This window comes from Cyclopterus lumpus, chromosome 15 (assembly GCF_009769545.1).
Source record: "Cyclopterus lumpus isolate fCycLum1 chromosome 15, fCycLum1.pri, whole genome shotgun sequence".
NCBI lineage: Eukaryota > Metazoa > Chordata > Actinopteri > Perciformes > Cyclopteridae > Cyclopterus > Cyclopterus lumpus.
In genome coordinates this window covers 11319075-11344784 of record NC_046980.1, presented here as the reverse complement: position 1 = coordinate 11344784, position 25710 = coordinate 11319075, and the positions used below count along the sequence as shown (strand labels likewise).

At 42.8% G+C, this 25710-nt stretch overlaps 2 protein-coding genes across 3 annotated transcripts; both read left to right on the top strand.

The window, feature by feature from the left end:
* Positions 1 to 382: 382 nt before the first annotated feature.
* Positions 383 to 9234, top strand: zgc:172136 (uncharacterized protein LOC566376 homolog). Its single transcript, XM_034551797.1, has 14 exons — positions 383 to 553; positions 3067 to 3262; positions 3422 to 3512; positions 4766 to 4845; positions 5027 to 5103; positions 5250 to 5445; positions 5614 to 5769; positions 6221 to 6286; positions 6750 to 6818; positions 6927 to 7101; positions 7625 to 7909; positions 8534 to 8665; positions 8755 to 8825; positions 8931 to 9234. The coding sequence occupies exons 2-14, from the start codon at positions 3185 to 3187 to the stop codon at positions 9219 to 9221; spliced, it is 1767 nt and encodes a 588-aa protein (XP_034407688.1). The 5' UTR covers positions 383 to 553; positions 3067 to 3184; the 3' UTR covers positions 9222 to 9234.
* Positions 9235 to 9350: 116 nt separating this feature from the next.
* tarbp1 (TAR (HIV-1) RNA binding protein 1) lies at positions 9351 to 23928 on the top strand. Of its 2 annotated transcripts, XM_034551796.1 has the most exons (29): positions 9351 to 11193; positions 11306 to 11400; positions 11503 to 11572; positions 12052 to 12206; positions 12308 to 12360; positions 12490 to 12587; positions 12689 to 12824; positions 12904 to 13000; positions 13627 to 13716; positions 13829 to 13964; positions 14057 to 14323; positions 14741 to 14838; positions 14934 to 15092; positions 15174 to 15394; positions 15493 to 15736; positions 15900 to 16088; positions 16206 to 16396; positions 16481 to 16552; positions 16674 to 16794; positions 17308 to 17418; positions 17706 to 17855; positions 17945 to 18031; positions 18122 to 18327; positions 18420 to 18501; positions 18600 to 18771; positions 18866 to 19051; positions 19645 to 19769; positions 20412 to 20548; positions 23269 to 23928. In XM_034551796.1, the coding sequence occupies exons 1-29, from the start codon at positions 10275 to 10277 to the stop codon at positions 23444 to 23446; spliced, it is 4845 nt and encodes a 1614-aa protein (XP_034407687.1). In that variant the 5' UTR covers positions 9351 to 10274; the 3' UTR covers positions 23447 to 23928. The 2 variants fall into 2 exon arrangements, 1 of the variants encoding a protein (XP_034407687.1); XR_004611134.1 differs by lacking the exons at positions 19645 to 19769; positions 20412 to 20548; positions 23269 to 23928 and having other exon boundaries at positions 18420 to 18509; positions 18866 to 18980.
* The last annotated feature ends 1782 nt before the right edge of the window (positions 23929 to 25710 follow it).

Here is a 25710-nt window from a genome sequence, read left to right as displayed (position 1 = left end):
AAAACAACCACTCCGATTCGAGGCTGACATATTGGTCAAAAAACAAAAGAATACAATATATACTAATTGAGCACTAGTCTAGTTCAAGGAAAACCTGATAGTAGCCTTTTAAACGCAACAGCAAGTGTCCCACATAAGTGTATTGCCTGGACCTCTAATTAGCACGAGACCGCTATACCAACTAAAACATAGGGGACATATCTGTTGAGAACCACGTTGAAATATTGATGTTTATGTTCATGTATGTATAATTGTTAAAACTCATGACTTAAATAAATATTGACATAAAAATACGAGGAACATGTCTAACAATAATTAAACCACAACAGACGACCCCTCCAACTATGCGAAATGGTATGGCTCAATCGTTCGTGCTGCACGGTGGTGGAAGGAGTTGGGCTGTAACACGCAATGGGGAGAGGTGGATAAACTGGTGTCCTACAAACTTCTGCCATGATTTTATTCGGATAGGAAAAGTAGATTTTGAGTCTGAACAAGCACCAAGACAACCTGCGACTGAATGTTGAGCCCCTTCGCCTCGCATGATGTGACGGTAAGTAACGTACTGCTCCATAGCTCGCTACATGAGTAACATTAGCCAGAGCTAGAGATGCACTTGTTGCGTTAGGTTGTGACGTTCACTGACCACCCGACCAAACACACTTCTCCCCGAGGTTCAACGTTATCACGGTATTGGTTCAGAAACAGTACCACTTTAGCCTCCCCTGCTTTGTTTCTAGTTTGAGGGGGCTTAATCATACCACCACGTGTAACTAACTAAGCCAGTTGCACCTAAACTTTGACAGAACTAGAGGCTATAGCTTTCTGAATAAGACATATGCTCCCTCAATACTGAAACGCTGGCTCACCTTATTGTTTTCAAGTGGGACGAGTCCATCAGAAACATGGTGTCTCGTGTTTATTCAGCCTCTTGTTTGACTCTTTTATGGTTTTAGTTGGCTGTGAGGATCCCTCGCCCTCCAGAGAGCGTGCGGAGTGCAGGAGGTGATGCTTTTTTTTCAGATAGAGGCTCAGAAGCAGGGATTATGACAGTCTTGGAAGGGAATTAAGTTCTACAGATGGCTACTCTCATGTGATGCCAAGTGTCCCCCTTCTCAGCAACAAGGGGGCTGTCTGAAGACGTCAGCCCTGTTTGGGCTGATAGTAAACTTGTTGTGGGAGGCAGTGAAGACGAGTGTGGTTTAGTTGATTGTGCTCTGGATTTAAGGCTGCTGAAGGTTAGTGTTGCTGCACTATTTCAGGCATATATTGATGTACAGTAACCTAGCATTATTAATAACGGTGTATTATTTTAAGTAAATGTATGTTTTCCCTGTGTCATTGATTACACGCTTGTTGTTGTTTGTTGTCTCTTTTAATCCAAACTGGGTCAATTTATATTGCATTTTAGTCAAGAGTGGGAAAAGTCCTCAAAATGAAAAAACCCAAATGCTAATTGTCCAAACAATACATTGCAAGTGAAGTTCAGATTTCCAACGAGCCGTATGCTTACAGTATTTCTGAGACGAAAGTATATAAGTTATTAAATTGTACAGTGTAAAACAAGTGTTTTCTGTGAAACAATGCAAACATCCACAAGCCCAAATTCCAAGTTTGTTTCTTGTCTCATTACCTGAGTCATTGAAGACATTTATTTATATATATATATATATATATATATATATATATATATATATATATATATATATATGCAGTAGTATTGTAATATTTTCATCAGTATAGCTCACTCATAGTTTATTGAACAGTCAGAGTAGAGTGGTACAACACTTTCATGGGCATAAATTATGTTGAAGAAGCCCTCAAAAACTAGATTGTGATTAAAAAGCATGATGTAAGAATTAGTTCTACATATAAAATATTTTAGTCTGTTCTTTACCATTTAATCCAGCATCAGTTTAAATGTGCAATATAGTGTGACTCATAAACAAGTCAGATGTTCAAGCTACTGGTATTTCAGGTTTTTTTATGTCTGTTTGCACTGACACACAGATGTAAGTGAGGCTGTGTTTGAACACGTCCACAATCATATTTGGTATGACAAATGATTTGCTCTCTGAGTCAAGCATATAATAATTGTGTTGTTCCCACAACTTGTTTTGTACACTGGCATCACCTTTTTAACATGTTTTATTTTCTTGTGATTTATCTAAACAAACATATGTAAAACATACACAAACATATTTCTCCCCTAGGTGAATGCCAAAGTGCTATAAAGATTGCTGTAAAGACACAAGTATGACGCAAAGAAGTTTGTTTGTCCTAGTTCTCCTACCATGCTGGTTATCATCTACTTCTTGGCACCAGAGCAGTCTGCTTCAGTTACGGGTCATTTTGTTTTTTGTCCCTTGTACCTTTCATACTGGTTAAAGTCAAGAGCGGAATTTAAGGGGATCGGAGTGTAATTAACCAGATTAATTGATTCTGAGACGTTAATCAGATGAGTCTCTTACCAATAGGAGCTTCAGGTCAGCATAGTTGGGCAAGCTTCAGATATGAGTTGTGGTTGCAAGTAGACTCTCCCTGTCCACCATGGCCATTTGTTTTGGTATCTTAAGCATCATCTGCAATAACACAAATCTTTCTTTTTTTTTTTACAATTTAGTGTTGCTGCAGTTACTGCTGCAATGTAAAGGAAATGCAGTAGGATTGTCTGATTGATTGTCACCAGTTAATGGCTATTATCATTACACTCTCTTGTCTTGTTTGCTGATAATTCGAGTCAAGATGTTCTTTAAGGTAGACTAATTTAGGTCATGTATTTGATTCAGTTTTGGAAGATTAATGTATTTCTGGAAGATTAATGTGTTGGTAAAACATTTGACCTAAGAAGAGACGAGCCATGTTGAGTTAATCTTGGATGTGATAATGGGAGACAGCCATGTAATTGTGTCTGAGTATGGGAGGTTTTTGCTTTGACAATATGCTTCAAACCTAGATCTGTTTTAAATTCCACTCGGCTGTCTTCATCGTTTACGTTGAACTGTAGTTGCATCATGTTTTTCCATTGCTTTACTTATTTCACTCTAATGTCATCTGTCTTCTCAGGTGCAATATGGACAAACTTCCCTGGAACAGATAACAACGTGAAGAATAGAGGAAGCAAGAGAACACTGAGGCATTTTAACAGAGAGAAAGTACTTATCACCAACCCACACAAGACATCATGTCCACCTCGATAAAGCAGGAGAGAACCATTTGTGTTCTCCTCCCCAACAAAGACCAGCTGGACATCACTGTTGGGGTGGGTGTTTTTAATATGTCTCTAGCTGTCCTCCTGACCATCACCATGAGGTCATAACACATGGTCAACGTTCTTTTGATCTTTACAAGATTTTGACTGGACTACATAGTTTGTGAATGCATATTGAATACAGACTTTTTTTTGTCTTTTCTGCTCCAGCCAAAGTCCACAGGACAGGATGTTTTTAATCGAGTGGCTGAGCTTCTTGGAATCAAAGCGCTGCACTTTTTTGGCCTCACAGTGGTGAGGGGTAAGTTTACTGCTCATTGACCCCTCAGCTGAACTTGAAAAGACTGTTCACACTAGAGTAATCGGCAGTATTCTCAGAAGACTGTTTGTTGATCAGTTTATGCACACATGCCACATTTAAGTAGTCAATCAGTTGGATTGTAAACAAGAGCATCATGTTTGGATTATGACAATTTACTGCGGGGCTTTGCAGTGGCCACTCGTTTAGTGGCTCTTGTTTATGTAATAATGTGGGAAATGTCTTCCGTTAAAAAGCTATTCCACTAAAGCCAAAACATTTCATTGTACCCTCCCAGTCTGCATAATTGAATGGTGTAATCCGCTTAAGCCACTGCACAAAGTTCTGAACTTTCTGATTCCTCGGGTTTCTATTTTCTTTCTTTGTACAAATACGTTGAATAGCCCCGGTAATCTTGTGTGGCTCACCACTTGAACAGGCAACCTTTTGTTTTTGTGGTGTCGGTTCAGCGATCACTTAGGCCTGGATTCCTGCAAAATTAACTTCATTAAGCCTGGAATGCACCCTTGCATTCCTCCTCTTCACTGAGGAGAGGGATGGATTGATGAAGAGAAGAGGAGGGTGGGAGTGGAGGGAAAAGAGGTAGGGGAACTCGTCACGACACAGGCCGACTCACTTCAATGAAGGACGAGGGGTGAAGAAGTTACAATGAGTCAGAGTCGGCTGAAAGGAATGATTGAAGGAACGATTGGGAAACGGCTTGAAAAACATGATTTGGTTACACAAAGTTAAACAAAAGAGATAAGGTGGATCAAATAGAAATGTTATGACTCATAGAACCAGGCTGAGAGTGATGCAACATCCTCATTCCCATCACATGTTGCAAACAGCATTGTAGCCCCTCAACTGAAATAGAATTCAACATTAAAAAAGAACATTAACGTTGGTAAATGGATAGATAAAAAGCTAAATATCAAGACAAAAGTACTGCTTTGTTGAAAGCATCGACCGGTCCCTCAACACAAAACATTCAGAATGTTAAACTGACAAAGCCCCTGCTCACAGTGTGTGATCTCTGCTGCCATGCTACAACTGAAATTAGAAAATAGATACATTAAAATGTGCATTGTTGCCATTTGGTTCCTAGTAGCCTCATTCACAAAAGAAAGAACAAAGCCTTTTTTCTTTTACCCTAATGAATTCCATTGTTGGGCCCATTTCACGCTTGGTTACATTAAGGTTTTGTTTGCTTGCTAACTGTCGGCTGGTTTCCTTGTTGTCTTTCTCCATCTCAGACAATGAGCACATCTTTTTAGATATGGAGGAGAAACTCACTAAATACTTCCCGAAGGAATGGAAGCAAGATTTTGGAAAGGTAAGGCAATTTCTTGCAAAGGGTAGAACATTTTGAGTAAATTAGGAGCATTGTGCTGTGACTCAGTGTCACAGTTAATTGGGAGGGCACAGTTATGTGGCCTACATGCACCCACTTTTTATTTAGCATGACAAAAAGATGCACACAGACTTTCTCTAACGTGTTTATTTTTTGTGTACAGGGATTACTGAAGAGACCCCTGCCTCTAGTGCTGTGCCTCAAAGTGCAGTACTACATAGAAAACGGTAGACTTGTTTGGTATGTCTTATTATACATGTTCTGCATCTTGCTCACTACTGGATGAGCTTGCTTTTTTCATCCATCTTTGTCCTCCTCTCTGTCTACTTTATGTTCCCCCCCTTCCTCTCCTTTTTTTTTTTTCTTCTTTCGGTGTGTGGTACCAGTGAACGTAAGGCACGACATCTATACTACTCTGACTTGCGGGAGCGGGTGCTTCGCTCTGAATGTCGTCAGCAGGAAGAGGTGTACTTCCAGCTGGCAGGTTACGCCTTGCAGGCTGATCTCGGTGACCACTCGATGCCCAGAGAGGATATGGAGGTCACTCCTTACTTTGAACCCAAGGAGTACTTTCCCCCTTGGGTAGGTGTCCTGGGGCAGGCATCTGTGTGACAGCAGTTTTTAAAAATAAAAATAAAAAACATTCAATGTAACTTGATGTTCGGTATACAATGATGATATATTCATCCTTAATAAATTTTTTATATTTTGAGGGCCCAATCCATATCTTTCCCTTTTTTCCTTCTGTAGATCGTAGCTAAGCGTGGACTAAACTACCTCCTCTGCCATGGGCCCAAGGTGCATCAGGAGCTGTGGGGCATGTCTACTCGGGATGCCATGCTGCTCTTCATCAAGGAGTCATGTCGACTGGAGGATGTACCTGTCACATTTTACAAACTGCAAAAGGTCACGAGTCAATTTTTAGTTTTTTACTATCATGAGTTGAATGGCTTGATAGATATTTGTAGCACACACACATTATTAAGGCTGGTGGAATTTGATTTCAGCACATTTTTATCTACGGACATTCCAGACGTATTACTTCCCTTTGACTGAAGTACTGTCTTTTCCAACACAAATACGTTCAGTTTTATTTCATTTGCACTTTGCTGGACAAATTACTATGGGACTGTTATGTAATCTTCCATCTAGTCCAGTTTACTGTCCTCCCCATTCCAAGATCACTCATCTAATGAGTGATATTTTGAAGGCTGGCTCATCCATTGTGTAATGTTCTATCATGTTTAATTTGTTGTTAGCAGCAGCCCAGTGTTTCCCAGTGAACACTCAACGGTGGAATAGTTCTTATCTGAACTGCTCACATGCCGCTCTGACATCTTATCATTCATTTGTCCAGGACAAAAAGGCAGAGAGAGGAACGGCATTGCTCGGTCTGACCCTGCGAGGAATGCAAGTTTATCAGGTACGTGCATGTGCGAGTGTGTTATTGATGCATAGTATGTGCGTCAACACATGCGTACATAAGAGTCAATCTGCGTTTGCTCAAACTCTAGTCTTCTGACTAGGCGCGTGAAGAATGTGGGGGTTTGCCACCAACAGCAGTGCATCAGGAGATAGGAGTTGTCTGCCGTGCTCGTCAGTTGTTTGATCTGTCCATCAGGGGCCATCTGGGGGGGATTAGGGCTCCAGGCCTGGCTGATTAAAGAGCCAACAGACCGTAAGATACCTCGAGAAGCCCTTGGCCTCTTCACCAAGTCCAGATGGTTCCTGTGAACAAAAAGACAATTGATTATCGATCAGTAATTTTAATAATATATCTCCATAGACTACACATGTAGACGTCTCTTGTTGCTCAAACACAAAAGCTCACAAACATTTGAGCTGTTTATTTTAATTGTGTGTGTGTGTGTGTTTTGTATTCATAGGAAGTAAACAACATGCGACAGCTGCTGTATGACTTCCCCTGGTCAAATGTGGGACGTCTCACCTTCCTGGTATGCACACTTCTCATTTTCATTCTCTGTTAAAGTTAGGCAGAATTGCGGTCATTATTTAATGGGCATTAGTTATGTACACACTGTATAATGTAGTGTCCCATTCAGGGTAAGAAATTCGAGATCCAACCAGATGGCTTACCATCAGCCAGGAATCTGGTTTACTACACTGGGTCATCGTTTCGCTCTCGCCACCTCCTCCTGCACCTGAGCAGCAGCCATCGCCTCTACCTCAGCCTCCAGCCTGCCCTCAAACGCATACGCCAGCTGGAGGAGAGCGAAGGTAAGTGAGGGAGAATACAAGGGCATGATTAGTATGATTACACATTTGGCTGGGGGTCACTTGTACTCAGCAGAAAACCTATGTAGCCAGCGAAAGATATATGCATAACTTGGGAAAAGACACTTGTTCCCACATAAAGAAAGCAAAAGGATTCTTGTTTTAATAATCACATGTGTTGCACAGTAGTTGTTCAAATGTATCTCTATGTGAAACACTTGTATTAAAGAAAGCATAAATATTGCCCCTCATTTTGAAAAGAAGTATTCTGGTGTGTTAAAGGTCTAAATGTAGTACTCTAAACAGATAAGCTGTGAGAATAATTTTGCTTGATCAGCAACCCTGAAAGGGTTACCAATATTATCTCTGGCATTTTACAAGCAGCTTCTGGCAGTCCAGTTTACCAAAGACAACTCATATCCTTGGTATATCCTCAGTACTTTCTATCAACTTCTTAACACATAGCTAACCTCAGTTTATTTACATCCTCTATGTTCCAATAAAAAAATGTTTTTCTTCATTTTAGATAAAAAGCGCTACAGAGAGTCATACATCAGCGATGACCTGGACTTGGACCCCCCCGGCAGTGAGAGCAGCCCTGGTCTGTCCCGACACTCGACCAGCAGCTCTGGAATTGAAGCTGACGCCCGCCAACACAGCATCTCCACAGAGATGGCCTCCATGGAGGAGAAGGGTCAACGGCAAGCAGGGAAGTGTTTCGGCTCGGCAGCCAGCCGTGGCAGCTCCCGTACCTCTGGGTTCGACACAGGCAGCAAGGCTCGACTAGAAAATGAGGGGTGGCAAGAGGAAGGTGAGCGGAACTTTATACTGACACCTTTTTATACTGGACATTTTATCCATTCCGCTGCAGTAAACCAATGCTACATTTGTTGAATGAAATAGTTAGTTGGTAGACAGGAAAGCAGCTCTAAGTCATGCTGAACTTGTGTTCACCTCTTGGGAGTAATGGTTCACTGGCAATCTGTTGATATGAGGGGTTGACAATGATATTGTTATCATTCACCCTTACCCTTATGATGCACTTGGCAGTGTGTCTCAAAGTAAGTAATTGAGCGACACAAATGGAATAGGGATGTAAGAATATATGAAATATGTATTTAAAGATTTGCCTTCTAAAAGGGAAGATGGCTCAGCAATATTTGCATCACTGACGCATAAGTTAAAAAAAAGCAAGCATTTTCATACAGTTGGGATAATTGCAGTTTGTTTTCTCAAGCTTTGCACCAATTGCAAAACTAATTGCTCAATAAATATAACACGTGATGTCATTATTCTATATTTTCATGCATATGTGTTCTTTCAATAGCCAGCACCTTAAGCCATAGTACACCCTGTGTGCAAAGCTGTTTTCTTATTTGTTTTCTTGTAATCTTCAGAATTGCCTTAATAACATTTCTAACACTTTTTTTTCCAGATATCAAAACCAATTTTGGAAGTCCAAAGGAGGTCCTTGTGGATGATCCTGATGAGATGTTCCAGTTGGCCGATCTTCTTGAAGGATTGTCAGTGGATTGTTCAGAGTTCTCCTTCGAGACTTGCTCACCAGGTATGAACCATTTGATAATGACACAATACAGAATGTTATTTAAATAATATATTATTTGTTTTTATGTCCAAATCTTGTGGTCTCTACAGAAAACAAAGCGTGTCCCCCAAACAGTGATGAAGAACTTGGGAAATTGCGTAACAAGGATATGTTAAAACAGGTTGGACGTCCATCTTCTTTCCATTGACTTCCGTTTCAGTTTCTTCTTTGGATTTCTCGATTGTGTTGCATTAGCTTTTATCTTTACCTCCTGTCTATATTGTAGATGCTGAAATCTAGGGCACAAGTTTGCGTGGATCGGCACAGCCACAGTCTAGATGATGTGCGCCTGTTTCCACCCACGGCACCCCTGGGGACGACACTGCCACCTGACTCCTCCCACAGCTATACATTTGGCCTCCCAGATGCCTCAACAAACACAAAGACCCTTGTTGATCACAGTTATTACCCTCTTTTGCACTGCCAAGCCAAACCTTCCTTCTATGGCCGCAGGTCTACCAACTGCCTCTCCCTGGACATGTTAAGTGATGAACAGTTCCTGGAATTCATACTTTGAATACACCAATTACTGATGTCCACAAAAAAGCCTTCCCTTCATTCATTTACAGTGCAGATTAACGTGTGGGTTGCTAACACATGAATGTCTCAAGAGAACAGATCTAATTTAGCAACATTTAAATCGGTAAACTGAGCATATTTATTATTGTTGTATATTGTGTACATACTTAAACTATTTTATGACATTTCTCATTTTATTTTATAAGTTCATGCTGATGAAATGTCCGAATAGGGTTAATGTCGGGGGCACAACGTTTGACATTTTCCTTGCTAATGTAAACACTTACATGTCCTTGTTTAAACTGCAGAAGCCGTTGTGCTAATGTTTGTCCTCCTTATTTCTTTATACTGTGTTTGTTTTAATCATATTTTATAATATACTCTATTTTTGTATAGTGTTCACTGTCATGCTTTTCCTAGTAGTCTGCTACAGAAATGTACCTGCTTATGTGGAAAATGTAACCTCTTTACAGCTGTTAATGCATTCATCCAAAGCGTCTTTATTCTTACCTCTCCCCCCGATGTTGTAATTACAACGAAAGTATTTTTAAAGCATTATTTCTGTAACGAGTGAATGCATCTCCAGTATTTTTGTATTATGTAACTCCCAGACAAAGCTTCTCTGTCTTTTTCTCAGACATTATTGTCACTGTTTCATAAATGATGATTGAAACTGAACTGATGCCATTTTGAACACAGTTTGAACAGTTTTAAGTCTGTAAACACTTTCAACAACTGTCAGCAATTTACAATACTGAACAATTTATTTTTATCTAAAGCAACGTTTTTTTGTGTTTTTTTTATTATGGCGAGAATAAATTCTAAATCCCACTGAAAGAAACTGAGTGCCTTCACTTGTTCACAAGTGTTAATGTTGCGCTTAAATATTTGATATGATATATTTTTCGATTTGCCTTTACAGTCACTCCTACTTCTCGCGAGAGTTTGCGATTACGTTTGCGGAAGTTTACATTCCGTTTGGAAAAACGTGTTGCCCGTGGATGCTGCGAGTAGAGCCTCCTCGATTCTTGCAGCGTCGCAGCGCTTCACAATGTTTTCCGTTTTAATTGACGCGGTCTTGTCCAGCTCTCCTGACTACGACATTTTGTTTGAGTCGCTGACCTGGCCGAGTGACTCATGGCCGGGGACGGAGCGAGTGGAGGCGCTGACAGCTTTCATTGAAGGACTCGGACCCATTCTGTCCGAGTCGGACACTACACCGCTTTCAGCAGCGAAAAGAAGATCTATTGTCGATAAAATCAACTCTGTGGTTTGGAACCAGTGTCTCCCTCTTCTCTCCAAGGTGTCAACGAGAGCCGGCGAAGGCATGCGATGCAGGGAGACTACCGCTGCCGCCTGCAGACTCGTGAGTGTCTGTGTCCCGCTGTGTGACGAGGCCGTGTCGGGGCGAGTGGCTCTGTCGGTCCTACGGTCGCTCCAACAGTCGGAGGAGGAAATGCCCGGTCCAGGTCGACTCGGTGTGGAGGTTGCCAGTGAAGTCATGGCCGCTCTCGTGCCTTCTCTGTCCGCGGACGAACAGCTCACGCTCACCACCTTGTCATATGCCTTGTCCTGCATCAAAACGCTCCCAGATTCGCTGGTCTCTAAAATCACAGTCAGGCTTCTCTTAACTGTCCTGAAATGCTGCAGCGGTGCGAGGTTAACGAGCGTCCTCAAGCTGATCCTGGAGGACATGTGCCGCTGGCACTCCACTGACCGCACACCTGTGGTCACGGAGCGGACACTGCTGTGTTTGACCGCCCTGTCGGACCACCTGCTGAAGCCTCGCAGCCTTCCCTCGTCCTGTGACCTCGACCCTCGTCTGTGCGTCCAGTTCTGGAGGATGGTTCAAGATGGACTGACTCACAGGGACTGCGTGTCACGAAAGAGGGCGTTGTACCTGTTAAAAATGTGCGTGTCCCTGTCAGAGCAGGAGGGGTTTGACTGCCCTCTCTCTCCATCAGAGGAAGGTATAACGTGCTCAGATTTACTGACACTGGAAATGATTTCAAGTTTTTACTGGTGATGTTTTGTTTGTTTTTCTCACCTTCCCTTTGGTGGGTGGGGGGCGGCTTGTTACAGATATCTTGTTCAAATGGGCCCCTAGCAGGAGTATGTTGCTGAGAGAGTTCTGGGAGGACTACGCACTGGTGATGGAGACCCTCGAGGAAAACCAGGTAGAAAATCCCACATGACTGTTGGTTTGCTACCAGTTCAGAAATGGGAATCGTGACACAGTTTTGTAATCTTGCTCGTCTCTGTCTTGTTTTCCGCTGCAGATTCATGTCGTCCGGCCAGTTCTTAACAGAATAGACACGTTGATCCAAACAACAGTAAATGATAGTCAAGGTAACACTAAACTTGGGTAATATAAGGAAATACTTTTTTTTTTAAAAATACGTTCAAGATTATTTGGAAAGATTTGTTTTACAGCCTTCTCTAGCAAATGACGTGCTTATTACAGATATTTCTGGTTTTGTTTTGGTGAAGGTCAGATGAGGTGATGGAACTGTTCTAACTTTATGATCAAAAGGGAACAGTTCCACCCTTTAGTTCTCCATTAACCAAACAAGCTGAACTGATACCATTTAACTTTTCATCAACTACTGACAATTTCATAAACACACTTTTGATTGTCTTATTAGAACCACTTGTTAGGAGAGTTTTCAGTTGAAGTCAATAAATGAAGGGCAAAAGCTTTGTTTTAAATTGCAAACGTTTTATTCACTTGAAAATATAATAAAGATACAAAGGCAATCTAAGAGAAGGAAAAAAAAGTTATGTACCTGGTGGTCTGCACTTTTTTATCAGTGCTCTGTCTGTCGCAGCTTCAGGTCAAGTCTTCTTCCACCCCTCCTGGCTGCTGTGTGTGTACCAGCGGATGTTCCACAGTGAGAATAAATCCCTGATGAGAGAGGGAGTGTGTCATCTACTCGAGCTGCAGGCCCTCCAGCAGCCAGCCTTTGCTTTGTCCTTTTCTCAGGTACAGTCTCCGACACAATTCTTTCAATGTGATTCAGACTTATTCATTCAATGCCACAGAAATCATTAGATTGCAAACTCTTCTGTTGCTTTGCTCCTCAGTTCATCGTTGGCCCTTTTATGGATGTTCTGTCTGAACGGTCACTCTTTCACAAGTGAGTGTTTGAAATCGAAACGTCAAGACACTAAATCAAAGCAGGGAGTTCTGTGTAGTTATGTCATTCTCATATTATATAAGTGTTTCTGCACCAGGCCTCATTAACCCACAATCTGTCCACATGCAGGTCAGTTGGGCAGAGTGTAGGAGAGTGCCCTGAGCTTGGGGCGAAACTGCAAGTCTTCATGACCACCTTTTTTACCAGTTTACCGTCAGAGCATAGAGGTACGGGAAATCAGACGCTGCATAGAATAAATGTTTTAAAAAAAGCTCTGACTCGCGTCTCGTGGATAAAAATGTAATTCCCCGTCTCTGTTGCTTTGAAGGCCGCATGTTGCTGCAGATGATTCAGCAGCTGTGCAGCAAGCACTGGTGTGCAGCACCCCTCCTCTTCCTCTCCCAGGCTCTATCCAAACTGCCTCCAGGTCCACTGCTGGGGATCGAGGGGCTCACTGCTCTTAGGTACCTCGTCATGGATACAGTCACACAGACGGTGTTGTAGCTTGTCAATGAAGCTCATTTGATCTGCTGTGTTTTACAGGGAGGTGCTGCGCTGCACCATGGTCACCCATCAGGTCCTGTTGAGAGGCGCCGCTCAGTGCTTCTTGCTGAATAGCGCTCTCTGTCTCACGAAAGTGGTAGGACATGAATAGTTTACTTAATATTAAAATAACTGAGACACCTTATTACTTGATATGACAGTGCTATTGTAAACGGTATGATGATCATTATGTTTATTGTTCTTTGTTTTAAGTTAATATGCTATTCAGTTTCTTTTGGTCAATGATGGAGAGGGTCAAGTTATGACCACACAGGTAGTGATGTGTTGCAGAAAATGAATTACTAACCATTTTGATTCTCAATTAATCAAAAAATTGCTATTTTCACCTTATAAAATGTAAGGATTTTATGCCTGTCTCATTTTTTTAATTCTAAATGTAATGTAAAATCGGAATGGCGAAAGGAAACTTCACCAACAAAATGAAAACGTGTGACAAACAAAGGAAAGGTGCTTTGTCAAAGAGGATCAGTGGTTATACATTCAGCTGATCCCTACCAGGAATATGCTCAGTAATAACAACCGGAAAAACTTCAGCATTACAAATGTCAAGTTTTAATTAATTCCTCCCTCCAACAGTCTCAACAAAGACCTAAATACTAACTCACCGTACGGCATTTATGCTGCATTGTAAGGCGTTTCTACTATTTTGTCCAGCCCCTGTGCTTTCATACATAGCATAATTGAAAAAAAATCTAATTTCAGAGCGCAGTGACCTTTGATGATGTTTTTAGTTTCCTGGTGCATTTCCGTGCAGACGAGTCACTTTCTAGAAGGACGCAGATTTGGAATCAGGTACGATGTGTTGGAGACATTTAAAGGAACATTTGGCCGCGTTACATTGAGACTTTAGGGAAGTTGTAAGATGGACTAATTTCTACCCTACATATTTGTGACATTGTTGCAGTTGTGTGCCTGGCTGTCGGACAATGAGGGCAGTTTCAAACCCAGGATTATGGATGGAGATTGCACAAAGAAAGAAACTGTAAGAGGATATGTTCAAAGCGAGATGCTCACTTATCTCCGAGTCCCAGCTAGCTTGGGTAAGTCTGAAGTGAGAATGTCATAGATTAAGAGAATGATTCTATCTGTGTGTAGGATAAGTTTGTTTAAGTTAGTTTCCCCTGCTCTTCAGGTCTCAGCGAGAGGCTGCCCGACTCCAGAGAAGCTGATAAGTTGGCCAGGGCCGTACTTCTGTGTGTGGACATGGAACGGAACCATAACAAAGCAAAGATCGGCACCACTCTGGAGTCACTGCTGTCTCCCCTGCTGGACACCTTGAGCAGAGTCGGCACCAATCTCTACCTGCCTCTGCGTAAGAGTGACAAGAGCCTGCAGCTCGTGCTTCAACTGTTTCAGCTTGGAGGAACACCGAGCTGTGAGCGTGTCGGAGAGGAGCAAGGTTTGTGTTGACAACACTAATCCATTGTTATAGCGCACAAGTCCACCCTCGAGCATAAGCAGTAGCTACAGTAGATGTATAGGTGCATTCATGCAATGAACACATCTACTCTCAACTTATGTTCATGTGGTGAACATCCATATATTTAATAATTTACCATCGATTCAGTCTTATTCAGTTTCTTTTAAAAGACCGTCATAATATAATTTAGTCTAGCTAGCATCACATCTTGGCCCTCTGCAATTGATGTCCTTCATTAATTCTGCTCACATTCTCAAGGCACTTTGAGCAAAAGTCAAACTTAACTTTTCTTTGCGTCTTCTTGTAGCAGTGTGCTTCTAGTATTTCCTGACATGGTTCATATATTAAGTGGTTAAGGACTGTGACATTCGACTCTCCCCCCTTTGCTTTCCACAGTGGACAACGTGATGGTTGCCATGGAGAGGCTAATTTTTAAACTTGTCGATCCAATCCAGGAGTTCATCTTGAGGCGGCTGCTTGGGGAACTGCAGGAGGTAAATGACGACTCAAGCGAGTCACCGTGACTTCAATTGGCATATATTGCCCAGGTGGCTATCTCTGACATGTACAGGGGCTGTTTTCTTTCCAGCTGTTTGATGTGGCGCGTGCAGAACTGTATCTGTGTGTCCTGAGGCAGATTGTGATCCTGTACCGTTCTACACCACAGCACCACAGTCAAATCCAGGAGACCTATTTCCCTAAACTCATCAAGTACAGCATCAAGGTTCTGCAAGAACCAAACCAGCAGGTGCATATCTCAGGCAGGAATATCATAATAAATCAGTTTGGTTGCTTGATGATGTAACACAGATTATTTTTCCATTGTCAGACCCACTCTGTGGCAAACCAGGTGGCTAGAGCGGTCGCTATGGCGTCCCTGGCTACGGTATGTGGTCTCGTGGATTCGGAAGTGATTGACATGCAATCGGAGACCATTTCTGCTTTGAAATCACTGAATGACTACTTCTACAATCTAGTGTCATCCTCCTGCCAAAGTCTGGGGAACTTAAATAAACGACTGCAAAAACCGCAGACAGGAGACGGTTCAAGGTCAGTGAAAGTCTGCTTAGAGTACTCGGTAAGCCTAAAAGTGTACGATAAATAAACACCAGACCGGCATGGTAAAGTATAATCCTTCTTTTCTTTAGTGATGCCGGAGAGCAGGGTCTCCTGCTGCAGGACTGGGGACGCATAGCCGCCAATTTTATGCGGGACCAGTGGATCTGTCTGAGCTTCCTGATGAAAGCTTTTGGGATTCCTGAGTCCGTAGAGATTTCCAATGACTCCGAGACTCTCAAGGCTGCTCTGAGCTGCGGTGTGGAGGCCCTGGCTCTGCTGCCCAGTGACCTGGTTCTTCCTGTACTCACCTTCATAGAGACAGTGCTGCCACACGTGAGTCCCAAAGTAAATTTTGGTCACATTTAAGCAATTAAAACAACGTTTAACAAGGAGCTCCTCGCCGTTACAGTCTAAACAATCTCTTTCAAAAACTAAGGTAATATCAGATGAAGTGTGATCTAATGAAGTGTCTGGTTTGGTGATGTTTGGATACCAGTTACTACTTCATGACGAGCCCATGTGTGTGGAAGCTGTGACTCTGAGCTGGGAGCTGGTGCAGGGACTGAGCACGAACGCCCATGACTTCTGGCCGGCCCTTAAAGGCTTCATCTCCATGGCCTTCCACCGTAAACTGCTTGAGCTGACGGACACTTCTGCTCCGACGCTTCTGGCCGCCTTGAAACAGGTGATTCAGATCAGGCTGGTTGACTTGGAAAGGAAGTGTGGCGCACTCTCGGCAATACCTTTTATATAATACAATACATGCATGTATGTATGTGTGTGATGTGATTGTTTTTTTTAGATTGCCACTGAGTTGATGGAGCTGTCTCAGTCGAAGAGCGGAGTGTTCGGTGTGCTGCTTCAACACTGCTGTCAGACATGGCTGCCCACAGACCAAGACAGCGACAACACTGTGTTTTCTAGTGTTTTCAGCCACATCAACATACTTACAGAGGCATGTGTCTATGGACCAGTGTTCAGGAGAGATCAACGGTAACTTAAAACGTAATTTCTCCGATTTGTTAAATTGTTTCTCCGGGCTTTTTACATTTTTTTTAAACTTTTTTTTTTTTAAAGGCTCATCCAGGATGTCCAAACATATGTGGAGCGACTCGGTGAAGAGTGTGCTGCCAATGTTGCAGTTACGAGGTGAGCTGCAGTTCTCCATGGAGCAATTTGTGTTCTCCTTTATGGCTGTGATTTAGGATTGTACCACCAGAGGTCTCCTTTGGTGTGCAAATGTTTTCACTCTTCAACTTGTGTGTTCCAGTGATAACAGGGACGACCAGTTGCCCCGCACTTGTGTCCTCGCTTTCCTCAGCCACCTGGAGTCCTCTAATCTGCAGCATGAAAGACTGATGGAGGAACTCATTATGGATTTGTTAAAAACGGTAGGCTCTCTTCGGGAAGTGTCCCAAACTTATTTATAGTGTTAATATTATCCCAATTTCATGCATGTATGCAAAATCAAACAAAAAAACAATATAATTTATATCAACCATTTACACAACTCTTTAAAGCAACAATTTAACTGTTTTTTGTTCATTATTTTCACATGATTATATTATCATGACACAATTCCAATGAAAGTCAATAAACAATAACTCAGTTATTACCAGTCTGAAGGTTTTATGTCCCTTTTTATACATTGATTTTTGTTTTCATCTGAGAATATTTCCGGATATGTTGATCATGACATTTTATATTTCAACCTTTAAAATATCTCAACCTCTCTCCTAACATTCTGATTTCTAACAAATTTGTAATACTACGTTCATGTATTGCAACAAATACTTGTTGTATGATATTCTGAATTGCACTTTTTAATTACGACAATAGGTTGAGCATCAGTTGCAGCTCATTTCACACTGATTTGCTATTATTTCCTTCACCCTTCACTCTAGGATAATGACATATCAAAGTCAAAAGTGCGTTACTATAGCAACTCCCTGCAACATCGTGTCAAAAACAGAGTATGGCAAACACTGCTGCTGTTGCTGCCCAAACTCAGAGTGGTAAGACAATTACACTCATACTTACAATCACACAGGAAATAACCACTCAGATACTGACTGTGTGTGTGTGTGTGTGTGTGTGTGTGTGTGTGTGTGTGTGTGTGTGTGTGTGTGTGTGTGTGTGTGTGTGTGTGTGTGTGTGTGTGTGTGTGTGTGTGTGTGTGTGTGTGTGTGTGTGTGTGTGTGTGTGTGTGTGTGTGTGTGTGTGTGTGTGTGTGTGTGTGTGTGTGTGTGTGTGTGTGTGTGTGTGTGTGTGTGTGTGTGTGTGTGTGTGTGTGTGTGTGCAGGAGTTTGTTGCTACTGTGCTAAACTGTGTGTTTGAAGCTGGATTCTGCAGCAACCATGCCTCAGTCAAATACCAGATCGAGTGGATGATGATTTTGATCCTCGTCCACTATCCACATCACATTGACAGCTTTTGGGCCTGCTTCAACAGGGTGAGCTCCCACTCTGGTTACCCACTTACCAGAAAATACGGCATCATGATTCAAATTGTTACATTATTCTGAGTTTTTTTTCTGCACAGGATCATGACAAGACCAAGACAAGCATCTGCACCTTCTTGTCAGTCCTGGTACATTTCAATGTCATCATCCCTCACCTTCAGGACAAGGTGAAGCCTTTGATGATTGTTCGCCACTCAACATTCTCCTCGCATCACATCTCTATATCTACTTGATCTCTCTCCCTGTGTGTGTTAAAGGATGTGCATCTGCGTAAAGCACTGGACATCATCCTGCAGTGGTGTTTCAACCATAACTTCAGTGTGCGTCTGTATGCCTTACTGGCCCTAAAGAGGGTGTGGAGCCTGGCCGGGGTCCAGGCAGAGGAAGGGGCTGGTGGGTTGGGGGGGCTGTCCGTTGTGATCGAGGCCTGTCTGAACCAGGCCGAGGCCATGCAGAGCACCGGGTGAGAGTGGAACAGCTACAACAATTACAAAAAGTATTTAAAAGTGTGTTAATGTATTTATTTTAGTATGTATTTGTTCTCTCACCATTTAGAAATGCCAACAAGAACTGGACAAGGATTCAGGAGCACTTCTTCTTTGGTGCCTTTCATCCTGTCAGGGATTACAGTGTCGAGGTTTGCTCGTATGTTTCTGCTGAACAAATTAAGCCGGCTAAAATACGGCAACAGTGTCACAAACAAACTTGTTTTCTATCTATGTTTTTCTCTGCTAGACCATATTCTATACGTTCCCCAGTCTGTCAGAGATGGCTGATGATGAGTGGATTCCACCCTGGAAGTTTGAGAAAGTGTTATGTTTCTCTGAAAGTCCATCGTTTCCTTTGAGAAATCCTGCTCCTGACCTGAGCCAGCTACAGCCTGGAGACTGGATCCAGCAAGACAAAGGTATCCTCTTTAACAAGCAGCAGGACTACTTGATCCAACATACCATGATCTTACTTGATCTCTGATTGAGTGGCCGTGGTGCTGTATCTCCCAGGCGAGCAGAATAAGGAGGAACGCTGGGCCGAGGTGCAAAAGAAGATCACTCCCTGGAGGTTGGGGATCCAGGAGCAGGAGCCTGAACTTCAGCTGATTCCCCAACAGAGGGCTGCTCGACTGGGCAAACTGCATGGTGCCCTGCTGGTGGTAGCCTCCCTTATCGATAAGCCCACCAATCTAGGAGGTTAGCAGCAGCACTTCTTTCCACTTGCGTCTTTACTTCTTCTTCGTCTGAAAATTACGTAAATGTTTGCACATTTCTCCATCATTTGCGCAATATTGTGAAGGACTAACATTACAGGCTTTTGTTTGGTTTCACAATGATGATCTGGGCAAAGGGGTCAAACACAGCTGCTGCTAAAACCAATCACTTGAGCCCTCTAATCAGGTTATGCTCAGTTTAGACAGGGAATGCCCAGCTTTAATCACAGACACTCCTATTTTATATTCTCTGCACGTGTACTCATTTTCTTTTGTCTCGGATGATAAGGGGCTGAATCAATCAGAATTTGTTTATAGAGGAAAAGATCCATTTTCAAAACCAATATTGATACTGGATGATGTAAGCAAGAACATTAGCTTGGCAGTTCTGTCAATGTTTTACTTGAAATTGCCATCGCTGAGTCATCGCTGCCACTGGCTGCCAAATAAATTATTTTAAAAAGTCCCCTTCCTACTTTTTAGATGTCAGTGTATTTCTTTCCAAAATATTGTGGGGATATTTCAGTTCATATTTCGATTGATATCACACTTTGTCCTCATTTGTTGTCGCTTTAGGTCTGTGCAGGACTTGTGAGATCTTTGGGGCTAGCGCTCTGGTTCTGGATAGCCTCCGCCACGTCAGTGACAAACACTTTCAATCCCTGAGTGTCTCGTCTGAGCTGTGGCTTCCTCTATTAGAGGTAAAGTGCATAAAACAATCTCACCTCTTACTCTCGTGATCATGATGTCTACTCTGTCTAAGTTTTCCCCCATGGATTTTGACCGGGTAAGCTCAGGGTTAAAGTGATAATCTAAAATAAATGTTGAGAGCACGCAGGGGACCGAACAGATGGATGCCAAAGCAAGTGCAGCCGGAAGCTGTAGTTTTCCTCAAGGCTTTTTATATTTTTTAATATTTTATACATTAACTTGCTGTGTGTTTTGGTCGTGATCTTGAAAAATTCTAATGCATTAACGTTTTAAGAGTTAAGGAACAATCTCCTTTTCTCATTTAGAATTGGTGGATGCTAAATGCTACCTCCATTGAGCTTCAGCCAAGCTCCTCCTTTAGTCCTCAATTCTGAGCTTTCTGTCTCTCTGAAACCTGCCGATGCCCTGATGTTCATCCAAATCGGGCGCATCTGTTCATCTTCTGTATGCAGCAGAACAAGTGAACACATGCTTTTGATGAGATTACAATGTGACAGGCTGGAGTAGCTGATTTTCACAAAGGTGAAAAAGGCTTAAAAGGCGTTGCTTGATCTTGATTTTGTGAATCATTGTTTAAAAAGAAAAACGTATTTAAGTCGTCTCTAAGATTATGATCTGTATCTGTTAATCAGGTGAAGCCAATGGAGCTCACAGACTTCCTGCAGGTGAAGAAGAGTGAAGGGTACTGTATTGTTGGAGTGGAGCAGACGGCCAACAGTCAGAGCCTCCAGGACTACCAGTTCCCCGAGAAGACCCTGTTACTTCTGGGGTATGTTTCCGAAGCATGTATGCATTTTAAGGTTTGGGGTTGCAAACAAGAGGGTGGCCCCTATAACGAATAGCCACCTTAATATGTTGGAGGGTTTGTGTGCCCTAATGAACCTTGGAGCTGTGTTGACGGGATCAATAGCTCCTGGTATGTTCTCCCAAGGCAACGTGGTCCCAGGGGAGGGACCAGACCAAGAGCAATTCACAGACCCCATATGAGTCAGCCAGAAAAGAGTTGTAGCGTTTTGCCTGTAAAAGGGAAACTGGGGGGTCCTCTTCCAGAGCCAGACCTGGGAGGGTAGTTTGCTGACAATGACCAGTCCTTGCCAGATGGGGCTCAGCTGGGCACAGCCCTAAAAATCTACATGGAGATGCCTCCTTCTGGGCCCACCACTCGCAGGGATAAGCGTTTGTTCATGTGCATTGTGAGCCAGGCGGCAGTCAAAGGCAGAGACCTAGGCATGGGGGCCCCTGGCATCGCAGACTCGGGACACGGATCGCCACCTCTCAAAAAGCACTTTTAGGAACTCCTGAACCAGACCAACACGTCTTTCGTGGCAGTGCTTGAAGTCTTTTGGGGAGAACCATTCGTATCTTTGGCAGAGGTCACTGAGGTAGTCAAAAAGCTCCTCGACAATAAGGCGGCCAGGGTTGAATGAGACATTCTGAGATGCTGAAGGCTATAGACATCGGGCTGTGGAAAATTATGGATACAAGCGGACGAAATGTGCCTCCATCGTGGGGTGGCTGGTTACAGCCTTAGAGATCGAGTGAGGAGCTCAGACATCCAAAGGGAACTCTGAGTAGAGGCGCTGCTGTCTTGTTAAAAGGGACCCGCTAAGGTGGTTCAGGCATCTGATGAGGATGCCACATGGACGACTCCTTTTTAGAGGTTTTCCAGGCACGTCCAACTGGTAAATTGGAAGGATCATATATCTCGTCTGACCTGGGAACGCTTTGGAGTTAGACCGGAAGAGCTGGAGAACATTGCCTGGGAGAGGAAGGTCTGGAAGCCTGGATGAGTGGAAAGATAATAGCTTGGCCCGCCACCGTTTCTGGTTTCTGGTGTGTTTTGAAGTTGATTTGTTAGTTTTCCCACTTGGCCTATTGTCTTCCAGGTAATGAATTACAATCTCAGACCACAGGGGAACAGATAGACTGGGTTGTGTACAAGCTGTCTCAGCAAGTCAAGCCCAACCAACTCTTACTGCAGTTTATATTTTGCAGTATTTCATACCAGCAGTGTGAACAGAGGTTTGACAGCATTGAATACTATTTTTTCAATGAGGGGACCTACTCCCAATCCGTTAAATCAGCACAAATACATGCAAGCCTCTGTCTTCCCATGCCCAAGTTTGACTTTCACTTGGATAACAGTGTGAGATGACAAAGCTATTAATGTTATCTAACCAGTTTAGAGTGTTTCCCTGCGGGGCCTGCGCCTCTCCTCTCTATGGTGTACCTGTCGGGGCATGCTGGACTGTAATTGGTTCTCCCCTGAGGAGGAGAACACAGGAAATGTGTGATGACACCAGCAGAAAAACCTTAACCTTCATCTAGTGTTGTTTGAGTTGTGACGCTTCCCTGTGGCCTCTATCAGTTTTATTAAACCATTTGTAGCGACTCAGAAGTGAACATGACTAATTATGAGCTTGTGCAGTTTGTGACGGCATCATGATTCCCTCTTCTTACTAAATGTGCACTGCAGTCGTGCAGCTGGTCTGGCAGCGAAGGGAGATATTAATATTTATCACGTCGGTGTAGGTGTCCTGTTTTACCCTGTTCACTCACAGAGGCGTGAGTAGTGCTGTTAGCTTAAACGCCTCGCATGTGAGCCGACTCCTCTGCTCTTACAGCTGTTCTCTCCCCAGCACAGCATGACCAGCTCTAATCTCTCATCACGCCATTATCTCACCCAGTTGCACTCACTATAAATGTAGCTCATCAAATCAGGCTTTCTTACTGTGTGGCACCCTCTGTGGACTCGCCAAACTCATTACCTCTTAGTGTTTGCTCTGCATGACCCATAATGCGGGGTCGCAGTCTATATTCACCTGATTACAGTTTGAATTGCTCTTGGACTTGAGCTCTTGAGTCATCTGTATGAAAAGCTTGATTGTGGAAATTATGAAGGATTAAGTTGGCTGCTCATGCTGAGGTTTCTTAAATGAAATCAACTGGAAAGCATTGTTAAGCCAAACGAAAGCTAAAATAAGAAAGATCCAGGCACAGAGAATGTTGGATTGTTGTACATATGATACACATCAGGGTTACACTGATGGCTATGTAACAGATATGAAGTCAATGTTGCCTTAGATTCCAATGCATGTCTTGCCGTGGAATTTACTTTCATGACATTTGATTTTCATTTTTGACAAAGCACAGAAGTGCACCTAAAATGTCTCTTTTGTGGTTACTCTACACTCCAGTGGGTGTTGTGGTGAATTGTCTTTCTTCCCTTAGGAAAATCTAATTTTAAAGGAATTATTTTTTAGTATAGGACAAAAAGATTAATGCCACTCTCGTCTGTAAAATAAATAGAGTATGTAGCTAGAGCCAACTACCACTTGGCTTTGACTGAAGATGAGCGAACAACTAAACCTAACAAAATAGACCCATCAGCACCTGTAAAGCTCACTAATTACCTGGTTATATGTTGTACAATTCCTGTGTCTTTGTCCCACTCTACAGTATATTGTCCTTCTCTTTTGCTTCTTACAGCAATGAACGGGAAGGCATTCCTGCCAATTTACTTCAAATGTTTGATGTGTGTGTGGAGATCCCTCAACAAGGGGTCACCCGCTCACTCAACGTGCATGTGAGCGCTGCCCTGCTGATTTGGGAATATACACGGCAACATCTCACCTCTGGCTCAGCTGAAGTCAACTCCAAAACCTGAAAACTGAAGAGGAAACCAGCAGCGCGGTGCCATGGACATGCCATTCGAACTGTTTGCCCTACTTGCTCTTCTCTGGCAGCAAGACTGAAAGGACTCAAAGGATTGCCGTGTGTTGTCTGGTTTTGATGTGGTCAGCAGTCATCAGTGCTGCTCTTGTGCCTTTTAATGAGTCATGAATAGAGATCGGCTCTGGTTATTACATCTAAATATTATACTGGGCTTTCTGTTATATTAATGCAGGCAATCTCTTGCAGGCATTAATGAACATTTTTAATTTTAAAGGGGAAGTGCCTTGTTTATATGAGCAATTAGTTTATTCCTCGTGGCACCATGACTGGACTGTAATGTCCACACCCAGGAAACTATTATACATAATGTATAACGGCTACTTTTGTGTTCTCATTGCCGTTTGGGATTTTAAATAATTATTTGTTGATATGGTTGAATAAATAAAACGTCGACATTTTTATCCATTCAATGTACGTTCATGTATTTTTCATTTATTGTGGTGAGAGATGGCCTCGATCAAGGACGCAGTGAGGGGGTTAAAGAAAGGTTCAGTAGGTTGTTGGTGCGTGCTCCTCCCTCCCCTCCCAGAGTAAAGGAGTTGGTTCACCTGGAGACCGTCCGACCAGAGGGGGAGCAGATGGAGGACATTTGATCACACTCGTTTGTTTTTCCGTCAAGTCACGCTTGTACGTGACTCATCATGTGAGGATTGCCGTGGTTTTTGGGTGGGACATGGACGACCTGGACGGCTCCTGGTCGGTGTCCCTGCGGGCGGCAGCAGCGGTCAACGTGAGCTGGACGGAGGGCGCGGGGCTCGGTGTGTCCAGGCAGACCCAGCTGGTCCTGGAGATCCTCATGGTGCTGATGTGTGTGTGCGCTGTGGCAGGTAAAGTTTCCAATAATAAACTTACGATCACCTCAACATCACCGCATAACGTAGTGAGCACATTTTTATGTCTGCACAAATGGAAGATTCTTAATATCTTGTGTTGGATAAAATGTCCTATTATTTGACATTTTGGCAGTTTTAATAAATGATTTGTAATTAATGGCTTCATTAGTGCTTAATACACCATTTACTTATGCTATTAATATAATTCAGAAAACATTAAGAATTTTGTGTGCCAGATTATGAAATATCACTTGGCTGGTGGTCATCCATCCCCCAGCACGACATTTAATACATATTTTGTGTTCTTTAGTTAATCAAAAATACTTGGAAAAGAACTGCAGAGCTTTTCGACTTAATTGTTGAAGTGTTGTAAAACCATTTTTAATAAAAGGCTTATTTGACATTTGAAACTACATGGTTTAAGTAAGTTTCCCATTTCCCTTTTTGAAGGACTTGCATTTATGACTGCAGGCTTGATGAGTAATTAGAAAGTCAGAAGCTCATGGCTTTTAATTATTGACATTTGAAAGTGCCAAACCGACGGCTAACTGTTGCCTGAACAAATGTATCCATAATTATCTGTATGAAAAAAAACGACCCTCTAGTTATATTTCTTAAATACGCGCACAACTTCACAATTAACTCAGTCATTGGTTCAGCATTCTGCAGTGCTGTATTGTACAACATATCAAAATAGTTATTATAAAATATATATTTGTATGCTTATTTCCTTGCTATTTAGAGCAGAGATCAAATTCTGACTGTCCACACTTTTCTGATTCAGTTAATAAATCACAGGTTTACTACTGTGTGTAAACTGCTGTATTTCTGTGTAGGTAATATCCTTGTTATTGTTATTGTGGCTGCAACCAAGACTTTCCACTCGGTGACGTCGGTGCTGATCATGAACCTGGCCATCAGTGACCTCCTGGTGGGCGTCGGAGTGATGCCTTTTGTTGCTTTGTCCATCATGAACCGTGGCTGGGTGGATTGTACTGTACGTCACTTCTGTCCAGTCATATCAAAAATGCTTTTCAGTCATCTACATGGCAGCATTAGTGTCTGACGTGACCTAAAGCTGACCTCATAACACCTGTTTTGTTTTGGTCCAGTGAGTGAGTGTGTGTGTGTGTGTGTGCATGTGATGAGATTGTGTCTCTCCCCTGTCTAACAGGACCTCTGCTTGTACGTGGGTTACACCTCCTCTGTGTACTGCACAGCCTCTGTACTGACATTAGCAGCTATTGCCCTCGACCGCTACCACTCCATCATGGACTGCCTGCTCTACAACTCCCGCTGCACCCTGTGGAGAACGTGTGCTGTGGTCCTGTGGATCTGGCTGCAAGCTCTGGTGACCAGTTGT

Bases quoted from the DNA above. Each gene is read 5' to 3' on its own strand.
- tarbp1 (XM_034551796.1), top strand. From the start codon at position 10,275: ATGTTTTCCGTTTTAATTGACGCGGTCTTGTCCAGCTCTCCTGACTAC. The intron at 16,397-16,480 runs GTAACTTAAAAC...TTTTTTTTAAAG, and splicing joins GTGTTCAGGAGAGATCAACG to GCTCATCCAGGATGTCCAAA. The intron at 19,052-19,644 runs GTTAGCAGCAGC...TTGTCGCTTTAG, and splicing joins TAAGCCCACCAATCTAGGAG to GTCTGTGCAGGACTTGTGAG.
- zgc:172136 (XM_034551797.1), top strand. From the start codon at position 3,185: ATGTCCACCTCGATAAAGCAGGAGAGAACCATTTGTGTTCTCCTCCCC. The intron at 5,446-5,613 runs GTAGGTGTCCTG...TTCCTTCTGTAG, and splicing joins AGGAGTACTTTCCCCCTTGG to ATCGTAGCTAAGCGTGGACT. The intron at 5,770-6,220 runs GTCACGAGTCAA...TCATTTGTCCAG, and splicing joins CATTTTACAAACTGCAAAAG to GACAAAAAGGCAGAGAGAGG.